Source organism: Nipponia nippon, unplaced genomic scaffold (genome assembly GCF_047370975.1).
Source record: "Nipponia nippon isolate SJK-2023a ecotype South Korea unplaced genomic scaffold, ASM4737097v1 scaffold_17, whole genome shotgun sequence".
NCBI classification, from domain to species: Eukaryota; Metazoa; Chordata; class Aves; order Pelecaniformes; family Threskiornithidae; genus Nipponia; species Nipponia nippon.
The window spans coordinates 1,669,706-1,681,255 of record NW_028262333.1 but is presented as its reverse complement, the minus strand read 5'-3'; the positions used below and the strand labels follow the sequence as shown (position 1 = coordinate 1,681,255).

At 51.0% G+C, this 11,550-nt stretch overlaps 1 protein-coding gene across 2 annotated transcripts; it reads left to right on the top strand.

The window, feature by feature from the left end:
• The first annotated feature begins 3,517 nt into the window (after positions 1-3,517).
• BOD1 (biorientation of chromosomes in cell division 1) lies at positions 3,518-9,393 on the top strand. Of its 2 annotated transcripts, XM_009472228.2 has the most exons (4): positions 3,518-3,834; positions 5,148-5,272; positions 7,086-7,286; positions 8,513-9,393. In XM_009472228.2, the coding sequence occupies exons 1-3, from the start codon at positions 3,604-3,606 to the stop codon at positions 7,282-7,284; spliced, it is 555 nt and encodes a 184-aa protein (XP_009470503.2). In that variant the 5' UTR covers positions 3,518-3,603; the 3' UTR covers positions 7,285-7,286; positions 8,513-9,393. The 2 variants fall into 2 exon arrangements, with proteins under 2 accessions (XP_009470503.2, XP_087610294.1); XM_087754168.1 differs by lacking the exon at positions 7,086-7,286.
• Positions 9,394-11,550: the final 2,157 nt, after the last annotated feature.

Below are 11,550 nucleotides of genomic sequence, written 5' to 3'. Positions count from 1 at the left end.
ACCAAAGGAATGGGTTTCAGGGGGATTACCACATAGGACAATAAGATTAAATTGCTTTGATTGTCATTTTGATCCAAATAACTTTCTGAGCATTTTTTTTTTCCTCTTTATTTCTCCTGAAATAAACTTTCTCCCTAAGGTTTACGAGTTTGCTTCCCCCCACAGCCTAAGCATTTATCTCATCATGAGAACTGCATCTTCAAAAGCAGCAGCAAACAGGTAAGATTTCTCCCCTCCCGAGTCTCCTACTGGCCTGAACCACGCGAACTGCCTGAAGCTTTCCTTGAGGTCGTGGATACAGGGAGAGTTCACTGATCTCATAAATTTTGTACTAGAGATCTGATGCAAGGAGCGGCCCACAGTTCTCCTCCCTGGCGGATAGGCTGCTTTATCTAAGACAGCACAGTGTAATATGCTTGCCTGCGCGCTACGATGTTGGGCAAAAATACCCAGATAGATTAGATTAAATGCTATGTTTTTCTTGTGCCCCAGCTACAGATCTCAGAGCGATGAAACGCTGCTTGACCCAGGTCACACAGCCAGCCAACTTGTTAGAGGAACCCAGCGAATCCTCGCTATCCCTGCTAACTACCAGGTTTACTCCTTCCCCCACACCCTGAAACGCCGATTGCTGCCCCTCCGTGCCACGCTGAGGAGGAGATGCCTGCATCCACCTACAGACAGAGGGAGAGGCCTAACGCAGGGACTGCCAGCGGTGCTTTGCTGGTAACGGCAGCGTCAGCACCGCTCTCCCATCTCAGCACCATCGAGGCCCACCTCAGCACCATCGAGGCCGTTCAGACCAGCTGCCATGGCTGGCGATGCCGACCGCGCTGAACTGAAGCAAGAAGCTGCTCTGGGTGCTGCGGCTGGGAGACACCCTGGGTACCAGAGGTTTGCGCTAAGGCTTTACCTCTCCTGCACCGCGGATGCTCACGGTCTCTTTCAGTAATTTGTTAATTGGGAGGAATTTTCACTTGTGGCAGTCCCCAGTAAACCCGGGGCGGGTGCTCCCAGAGGCTGCTGTTGCTCGGGGGCTGCTCGCTCCCCGCCCTTCAGCCCTGCAGAGGGAGGGAGCCCTTCCCGGGCCAGCGGGGAACTCGGGCCAAAGCCACCGCCTTCCCCTCAGCTCCCCGGCTGCGGCTGCCCAGGCGGCTGCGGTTTAGGCGGGCAGAGAGAGAGAGACACCCCCCCGCCCCGGGCCCGCTGCGCCTGCCCTCATGACGCCCACCGATGACGTCGCAGCCCGGCGGGGTGACGGCGGAGGAGAGGCCGGGGCCGGGAGCGGCACCGCGGCCGCCGCCTGCCCTCTGCTGGGGCCGCCGCCAGCCCCGCCGGGGGAACCGGGCCCTGCCGGCCGCCGCCTGCTTGGGAGCCCCCGCCGGGTCCCCCCGAGATCATCGGGTCCGACCGCTATCCCAGCTGCCAGGGCCGCCCCTAAACCCTGTCCCCAGGCTCTCCACATCCACAGGGTTTTTCAGCACTTCCAGGGGCTGCGATGGCACCGCTTCCCGGGCAGCCTGTTCAATGCCCAGCCGCGCTCGCCACGAAGAAGTTTTTGCTAATACCCAACCCAACCCTGCCCTGGCGCAGCTTGAGGCCGTTCCCTCTCGTCCCATCGCTTGTTCCTGGGGAGAAGAGACCGACCCCCCCGGCTCCAGCCTCCTTTCAGGCAGTTGCAGAGAGCGATGAGGGCTCCCCTCAGCCTCCTCTTCTCCAGGCTGAGCCCCCCCAGCTCCCCCAGCCGCTCCTCCCCAGCCTTGGGCTCCAGCCCCTGCCCCAGCCTCGCTGCCCTGCTCTGGCCACGCTCCAGCCCCTCCATGGCCGCCTTGGGGTGAGGGGCCCAGCGCTGAGCACAGCATTCGAGGGGCGGCCTCACCAGTGCCCAGCACAGGGGCACCATCACCTCCCTGCTCCTGCTGGCCACACTAGGAGTCACGGCCGCGTCCCCTAAAAAATACAGAACGAGGAGGCGCAGGCTCATGAGAGATTTTTGTCTTATAAAAAGCGTCTATGTGCTGGTCAGAGAGGTCTCCTCTACGTACAGCATCAGCACAGGGCTTGAACGACCAGTAACACATCCCTGCGGATCCCGCTGGGGCAGGGCGTTACGACAGATGAGTGCATTCCGATACGGGGTTATCTTCACGTGAAAGGGCAGCGCGATGTCAGCGAACTCCATGCTGGCGTGAGCTGGTCGCAAGTGGTGGGGAGAAAGGACGGCTGGCAGCTGTCAGGCAGGAATGCAATTCCAGGGATACTTCTGAGTGCCTGGATGAATCACGGGGGGGTTATACCCGGCTCTGAGATAGCCAAGATGGACTAGTGTCCGTGACAAGGCGGCCGGCCACAGGGACAGCTTTTCCACGCCAGCAGGAGAGCGCTCGGGTGTCTCCGCAGACACAAGAGTGGCATGAGATGCTTTTGTCAGCGTAAAGCTCGGGCTCTGTGCACGCTACCATGTTTCCCTTTTCTCAAAGCTGCCAGATGGAAAGGGACAGCTTACGCCGCTTCCCAGAGCTGCTGAATTTTAATCAGGTGGAGAAGGACCACGCGTCGCACGCAAAACGTTGCCATCTACTTGCTCGTTCAGTAGTATAAAAAAAGAAAGGTGAGGATGCACCTCTGCAGTGGAGGATTGGATTATTACGTTCATGCACGGCTTGTCCCCCTGCAATTAAGATGTGAATATCCTATTGTGTTCAAGCGTTCTTTACAATGTGACAAGGAAAGGAATAAAACTAATGCACAGAACTTGTACAGACCCTGTAGCTTGCAGATATAATCAGAACAATAAATGACGCCTGAGCACACACCACAGAGAAAGCGCCTCTAACGGAGTCTCCCCCGCTCATTCACTCTGCAGGGACCGGTATCGGGGTCGGCTTTGGTGCTGCCCTTCCCTTTGCTAGCGGTGCAACGAATGAAATTCAGGTCCTGGTGGAAACCCAGGATGATCCCACACAAACTGTTTTTTTTTCCTGACTTTACATTAGTGCTGTCCTCACTACACCACTGAAGAACACTCTGAGGTCGCACCCTGGCAGGCGTCCCCCGGGACGGGGACCCCAGGCCGCCGAGCCGCACGTCGGCGGGGCCCGCGCGATGCTGAGGTGAACCCGGGCCCTCGGCCCCCAACACGGCACCTGCGGAGCGGAGCCTGACTCCGGGTGGGCCCGGGGGGCAGAGCACTGCGTGCTCAGCGGCCTCTGACCGACCTGGCCGGCTTATAACGGCACCGCCACCGCAGTGCCCGCCGGGTCAGCCCCGTCCCCACTCAGGCTGCTGCTGGAGGCGGCGGGCAGGCCCGCACCGTCCCCTACGCGAACTACACTTCCCAGGATGCACCGCAAAAGCAGGGCGCCCGCCCCTCCGCGGCCTTGTGGGGACGCCGTCGCGGTGCACCCTGGGAATTGTAGTCCCCCCGGGCCACTCAGCGGCCCACGGCCTATAGCGGCCCCTCCCGCGGAGGACTCGCCTCCCCGTGATGCAGCGCGCCAGGGTGACGCAAACGCGGCGCGCCGCCGGCGACGGTCGCGGTGCCGTGGGCCGAGGGCGAGGGGGGCGCAGCCGCTGGCGGGCCCCGGGCGCAGGCCGTGGGCCATGTCCGAGAGCGGCGGCGCCGGCGGGGCCGCCCCGGGCGGGGGAGGCGGCGGAGCGGGCGGCGGAGGGGGCGCGGGCGGCGCGGCCTCCGGCTCGGGGCCCGGCGCCACCGACCCGGCCTCGCTGCCGCCCGGCGACGCGCAGCTCATCGCCATCATCGTGGAGCAGCTGAAGAGCCGCGGCCTCTTCGACGGCTTCCGCCGGGACTGCCTGGCCGACGTGGACACCAAGGTAGCGCCGCCGGACCGGGCGGCCCGGCTCCCGGGCAGCCCCCGGGGATCGCCTCCCCAGGCCGGAGCTGCGGGCACCGACCCCGGAGCCCGGCTGCTGTTGGGGCACCCGCATCCCTTCCCTTCCCCTCTGCCCCCCGCTCCGCCCCGGTGTTCCGCTCTCGGTCGGTGGGGTTTCACGCCCCCGCTGCGACCGGCGTCTGTCGGACAGGCTGCCATAGAGCAGGTCCGGGCTCGAAGCGACAGCAACGCCCCGGAGGAGAAACGGGCCGGAGAACGGGCTCAGACTTCCATTTTCTAGCCCAGGCCTTATGAGGAAAACGGTCTTCCATAGGAACACCGCTCCTCTTGAGCATAATTCCCACATTTCCAAAACAAACATTTAATCTGTCTTTCTTGAGTAGATGTCCTCAGACCGTGGTTTGAAACTCATTTCTTCCTCAGTCACAACATGAACGCCTGAGCATTTGTTGGCAATATTGAAGTTGGGTTGCTAACAATTGCCCTGTCAAAATTAAACACTGGTGTTTTGCTTTCCCAAACTGTTACGCTTTCAGCAGGAGTCCTGTCCTGCGACCTGCAATCGTCATTCTAGGCCACCCCAGCAGCTACAGCAAAACCATTCCTGAAGCTGTCAGGTCACCTACAGAGAGCAGCCGTAGGTCAGAGCAGCTTTGTCAGGATAGGCAGACGCTGCACCTCTGTTACCAGCCCTTTCGTTCATCATCCCATATGCATATCAAATTCTGAAATTTAAATGTTGCCACCCTCTTGTCCTTTCCTTGCACAGCACCAGGATCTGGATGGTACTATGTATCTATATGGGTTTGTTAGTTCAGTTCCTGTTCACTGGAACTAAGTTTCCACTGATAAAGCCCTCATAATTCTTATCTTCTGTGTTAGTGTCACAGAAGCAAATAATTAAGTTCTTTGTTAGCAACTATATTACTCAGCGAGTTTCCTAGGAGTTCTGTGATGGAGGGTTTCCAGACAACAAAAATTCTGCTTAAACAACTCCTGTCTGCACAGGCAGTTTGCTTTCACTGAATAATATTACGAGCAGGCAACAATTTTAAAACCAATCTCTCCAGCTATTTAAATTATTATAACACCGCACTGACCAACTGTTCTTTGCAATTACCAGTTGTGTTCTTAGGTAAAACAAGCCTACCTTTGTTCAGAAAGTGAAAGGATGGAGAATATAGACAACAGAGCAGCCGTGTACATGACAAAAGATGAACTATGAAGGACTCTGGCAGGGGATTGTTTTGAGATCTTTTAGCTGTTTAACTGGAATTTTGTTTTTTTTTCCAGCCAGCCTATCAAAATCTGAGGCAGAAAGTAGACAACTTTGTATCGACCCACCTGGACAAACAGGAATGGAATCCAACAATGAACAAAAACCAGTTACGAAATGGGCTAAGGCAGAGTGTGATTCAGTAAGTAAGCAACGTTCTGTAAAATAATGGTAATGCTATTTGATAAGTAATATATAACTGTCTTATCACCCGAGTCAAATAAGAATTTGCAGACTTAAGTTTTTCACAACACTTTCTGTTGTGCTCTCTTGAGTTTCATTATAATAGGGATGCAGTCTTACCTCTCATCAAAATGCTTACATCACTGCTTTACCTGAAATTTGTATTTCCATGAGTTGAGCGGGATGGTGAAGTACTCACATTCGCTATCTGGCCAAGTTATTGCTGCAAATAACCAACACTGTGCCTGCTAGCAAAACTGTACCTGATGTGCTGAGCTGAATGGCCTTGATCTTTATTTTCAGAAAAGAGAAGAGCCTATATCACTTAAAGAAAAAATCCTGAAAATGCCAAAGCTTGTTTAAGTAGACTTTGACCACTAGCAGGCAGTAATCAAACTGGGCTAGCCTGGCTTCATGCAGCAGAGGGTGGCTTTGGTACAGCTATTTAAGACAGTACGTTTCCAGCATGACAAGAAAGCCAGCTTAAACTCTGCTGCTTAGAGATTTAGGTTTAGTATCACTTGCTGCTAACGCATTGCGGTCTGAAGCACGAGTCTTAGCTTGTTTGACTAAAAGCCATGGATAAAAACTTCATTGTAAGAGTTGTGGGGAGGGGGGCAGTAGGGAACTTGCTAACGGCATTTATGCTTATAAGGAAAGCTATTAGAATGTCTCGCACAGAGAAGAAACTGCATTTCAGAGCACTTGATAGAACCTGTAAATCATTAGTACGTAACGTTAGTTTGTTTAATGTGTAATTAGAGAAGGGGGTGTCCACTGGAAGTACAGAACTTCCTGCCTTGAGACATGTTTGTCAATGCTTCCTCTTATTTCATGTTACTCTACCACTAGAATGAAGTGGATAATTGAAAATTGTTATGTCAGAGAGCCTGTAATGAGAAGAATGTAAAGGGCTCCCTTTAAGTGGGCTACTAGTATAAAGAATAGACACGGAGTATTAGGGAGTTAAGAGTCTCTGTCACTCCTGTAGTTGCAAGACCGAGCACTGAGCGTGTCTTTTGTTGCATGCACGTATACGTGTGCTGTTACCTGGAGGTGACATGATGTGCCCTGACCCCGCACCCGCTCACTCACCAGCCTTATTAGGCTTGTGGCTACTTTTCTGAGCGCCAGGCAACATCTCCATTTCCTGTCCCCCGCTCCCTTGCAGACATGACTTAAGCCTGCTAGACAGCCTGTGCCCCACAATCCAAGAGGCTGACGCAGCCCCTGAAGTAATAAGTCACTTCAGTCACTACTGTTCAGTTCCAGAAACTTTGCTGCGTGCTACATGTGCTTGTTTTTATAATTAATACCCATCTGTCTAGACTAACAGTTATAAGGAGTGAGTGACAGTAATGTTGTTAGGGGGAAGGCCTCTTCTCCGTCAAGTCAGCCAAAAAAAAGACTGTGCTCTCACCTGCCCTCCTCCTCAGAATAGCTTATTTCCCTTGTTTGTGCCCAAACGTGTTTGTTTGCTTTCATGTTGACCTCATTTCCACATGAGCCCTCTTAAAGTGGCTCTTGTCCAGCATGTCATTTAAGTACCTGGGAGACCAGATGTCAGTTCTTAATTCTGTGGGGAGAAGTGAGAGGGGGTGGGGGGAAATAGGTGATTGAAACAACTCCCTGTTAAGGACCTACTGAGTGGGCTGCAGTTCTCACCATATTAATGCTAATTGCAGTTGACAGGAGGGCTCTGGAGAATTACTGGAGGAGATTGGGGAGAAGTTTTTCCGAGGAGCTGAATGACTCCTTTGTCTTTGTTCAAGGTCAGGAATGCTGGAAGCTGGAGTGGACAGAATTATTTCTCAGGTGGTGGATCCAAAACTAAACCACATCTTCAGGCCCCAGATAGAGAGGGCGATTCATGAATTTTTGGCTGCACAAAAGAAAGAGGAAAGCGTGCCAGCTCCTCCTCCAGAGCCTGAGAATAAGGATCCTCCTGCTCCCTCTCAGGATGCCTCCTAAAGGTCTTGTATCTCTGCACTTACTACTTACAGTTTTCATGTACCTCATCTCTCTAGTTTGTACAATGCGAGACAGAGAAGACATTGTATTCTTCCTGGCTTGACAGGGAGGACACTTTGATCATCAGCGTGTTGTCAGTGTCAGACAGTCATCTGGGCTGCTTCCACTTAAGTGTCAGCTAAAAATACATTAGGACTGAAGACATAGGTATGATGTAGAACAGCTATCAAGGAACACTGTGGACTCTGCCAGTGCTGGTTTTGGATCAGGCCAAAAGGTCTTTTATTCCTGTAAAAGCATATCCAGCAGTGATTGACATGGCATTGGCTGGATAGCTTTCAGAACAATATCAAATGGATTAAAAATATATATCCTTTACTGCAATACAGCTGAAAGGAGAGTGGTGACAAGTTATTGTGCTTTAGCATTGGAAGTTTTAGATAGCTCTTCTTTAGAACATACACTGGAGTGTTGAATTGTTAGTGACTGAAATATTCCCTGCTGGAGTAAGGGTAACGTCTTTGGGAGCGAATAACTGTTCATTCCAAATTGACTGGTTTAAATAGAGCAACCTATATCTTTCCAGCTGAAAGGACTGAGGGTGCCTTTGTTGCAAACAAGTTCATTCTGGCTTTTGTGATTAAAATAACTCAAGGGGCCTGAGGGGGCTATAATTGCTGCTCTGTCTTAACACAAATGGCTATGCACCCATCTCTGCTAAGGCCCTGTGTCTTAACGTCGATTTGAATATTGAGGCCTGCGTGCACGTTACTGAGGGATCACGCTCTTGATGGAAAATTTCAACCTGCAGCTTTGCTGGGGAACCTAAAACCATGCTGCATGAAAGGAAGTTAATGTGGATTCTTTATCTGCTAGGGCTTTCTGAAAGCAAAAGTTGTTCTTATAATCGACAGCCGATTTATAAAGAAGGAATAAGTAACCTACAACAGCTGTTCTTATGCTTGGAATTATTAGATCAATTAGCATGACTATTAATTTAATAGTAGAAGCTAAACTGCCTGTAGTCTCATCCCGAGTTATTTAGTTACCTGTGACTTGCAGCCTTAATGCCTTGATAGATCTTTGCATTTGTCCAGTTCAAGTAATTTAAAGTCCATTATAACCTGCAGCTAAGTGCAGCTGCTAATTAATATATTGTAATCTAGTTTCTGTTCAAATGCAGTTAATTGTGAAGGTACCATCCTCTAAACTCTCTCTTTTCTTGCAGTGAGTTCCTGATGCTAAGCAGCTGCAGTTGCAAAATACGTGTCCTGTTAGATTGGCAATGGAGTACTTGTTCCATGTGGTGCAGGACTGCTGTCTGCCAAAGATGATTAAACTTTATCAGACCTGTGGGAAGGCATTGAAATCAGTGAATTTCAGATGTACCCGGAGTTCTGCGTGTGGAGGGACAGCCAAAACATGAAGATATTTTTGCTATTAACAGCAATACAGAGAGCAGCGTGTATTTGTTAGTCATGCCTTCAGGCAAGGGGGTGGGAAGACAAAGGGAGTTGACTCTTGTCTGGGGGAGCAGGGAAGCGGTTCGAGATGATACTGGTCTTGGGAGCAGGAAGAAAAGAAAGATGGTTTGGGGGGTGGGGCAGTCTCTTGGAGACCGAGTGAGAGCAGACAGATTTTCTTTGATAGAAGCCGGACGAGAGGAAGCGTCGTACACCTCTGCTGCACAACGCGGCGTGGAGCAGTAGGCGCCGAGTCGGGTGTAACTCATTGCACTCCAGCTTTAGGAGAGACGTTTCCTGTTCAAAACTGGAAGGAACACTTCAGGAGCCGTTAGCTAGATAATTTCTGTTGCATTGCAGGAAAACGTTTACAGTTGACTATGACTATAGCTGATCTAATTCTTATTTCCTAAGTAACTCTGGGAAGCGCAGGGCACCAGAGTAGGTGATCAGTTTGAAACTTGTCTCTTTCAGCTTGAAAGACTTTTCTTTCCCGTGAAACTTCTCAGGTGCCCAGTGGAAACTGTCCTATGCTTTCAGCTGGAACGCATGCGGTGTCCTCTGGATGACACTCAAGTAGAGAATGTGATCAGATATTCTGCCAGCAAATGTCCCTACCTTTTGCAATAAAAGACTTCAAAAAGCATCTCTGACTCCTAGCTTTTTCAGAATTTTTTTCTTAAGGAAAACTAAAGAAATCCAGGAGTCCCGATTGCTGGAACCTTAATGGAAGTGTTGACCTCACACAGTTCGTAGCTTAATCCAGGTCTGACAACAGGGGGTTGTTAGTAGAAGTTATCATGAAATAAGATGGATATTAGCATTCCTCTCCATGTAAAGTCTCTCTCAAAAAATCTAAAGTATCAAAGAAGAGCACTGACCTTACCTCGCATCATTTATGAGGTATAAATCCTGAGTAAGTTCAGCCTGGTGCTGGTGACGGTGAAGGCACGTTCAACCTCGGGAAAACAATCCACTTCTGGCAACAGGCCAGAGCTATTCTGGTTTTTTCCTTTCAGATAGCAATCTTTTAAGCAGCTAGTACCTGCCTGTGTCACTGAATAACACTTAATACCGTTTGAATCCTTGCTGTTCATGGGCTGCAATACCTCAACCACAGCCTTACCCATAGACCGTGTGTGCGAACAGACGCAATTCCAGCTACAGTCTGCTCCCTTTTCAAAACGGGTGCTTTGGAGGGAAGATTAATGCCGTGGTTTAATCTGGTAGCTAACTTATTTTGCGTAGTACCTCCTCTCAACAGAGTTACATGCAGAAACGGAGATGACGGAGCATCTGGTATTTTAACCCCTTTACGAGAGAGCTCTCTGCACTTCCCCACCGCAGGAAGCCTGCACGCTGCACAGCGCTGTGTCGTCCCGCTGATACATGATTCTTCCGTCAATATTTTTATCCCATTTAAGAGCGGGATATCCCATTTCAGAGGGAACTGAAATACCTGTACATTTTAGTGATAACTACATTGGCCGCAACCTTCCCGAGATGGTTTGAAAAAACCGTATTTTGGGATAATCTGGTTGCGTGGCTTGGGTCTCGCTGCTACGTAGCCCGTGCTCCTGCTATAAACCAGGACAGGGGGTACGTGAGGAAAGGGCTCTCCTGCATGTTGATTTGGTGGTTAAAGACTGCCCTCCAAATCAGAAGGAGGTGTTTTCCCTTGGAGCCTCAAGGGCAGCTCTTGGCAGGAAAGAGCCATCGTTTACCTCCTGGTAGGGCATCTTGACCACGTTTTTGAAACGGAGCCATTTATGCAGGGGACAAAAAAAGTTCAGGAGTCTAGAAAGAGCAAGTCAAAAGGGTTTAACTGTGCTTAGACAAAGTCTGGACTACAGTAGTAGTAGTTAGGGAGCAGGGACGCCAGTTCAGTTTTAAGAAGTAGTAAGCAGAGCTGGATTTATTGCAGTGAAGAGGGAGCCTGTACCTGCGTTCTCTACCTCTGACAAGCGCTCCGACAGCTAGGTGAAGGAGAGTAGATTCAGCCACCATAGTTTTTAAAAGGTTTTTCCTTTGTTCTGTCTTTGAACGCGGTGCTGTCTTAAACTCCGAACGCTAATGCTGTGCGTGGGGAGGGCTGTGCCTGTAGCTGGTCTCAGCCCGTGCCCGGTGCGTGACTGCAACGACTATGGGAGTGCTCAGATCAGAGCTGAGGCACCTGACGAGATTGGGCAGCCAATCCACGTTTGGGATCAGCGTCTTTAACGTCTGGGCTCTAAAGTCCTTGCTTTGGATCAGAGCCCTGGAAGTAGCAAGCTTTGGAAGCATACCTTACATCACATGGGACAGTGACAAAAACCACCAAGCCCTTACCGTGATGGAGGACTGGTAGGCAGTGCCCTTTCATCATACACGTTTGTCCCTGGCGACCGATAGAAACAGGATTCCAGCCTTAATAACTCGGTGACCCCTGTAACTAAACACCTAAACCCAAGCATAGCCGGGGAAGGGAGGACAGCCAAATGGGAGAGTAATGTGTTAGGAGATCGCTCATCTTTGGTTTCTTCCCTCATTGGTACCCAGGCCTTACTCACCCCTAAAGAACTCCCACATCATGGTAACGCAGTGCCAAGTTTAAAATTTATTACAGAATTCACAACCAGCCCAGTTTTGAATCTTGATACCAGATGAGCGAGACACCCAGATTCCCAGCCTACAGGTCAGGCAACAAAACCCCTCTCCGGGAAGGGGGAATCATCATGACTGTCTGGAGGCAAGTCCAAACCACAGCTCTGAATCCTTGGCACCGAGAAGGATCAAACTTGGGCCTCTGTCAGGACGGTGGGTC

What these genes read in the sequence shown, in the direction of transcription:
- BOD1 (XM_009472228.2), top strand. Translation starts at nt 3,604, where the DNA reads ATGTCCGAGAGCGGCGGCGCCGGCGGGGCCGCCCCGGGCGGGGGAGGC. An exon ending in TGGCCGACGTGGACACCAAG is followed by an intron (nt 3,835 to 5,147) that starts GTAGCGCCGCCG and finishes TTTTTTTTCCAG; the next exon opens with CCAGCCTATCAAAATCTGAG. An exon ending in CTAAGGCAGAGTGTGATTCA is followed by an intron (nt 5,273 to 7,085) that starts GTAAGTAAGCAA and finishes TCTTTGTTCAAG; the next exon opens with GTCAGGAATGCTGGAAGCTG.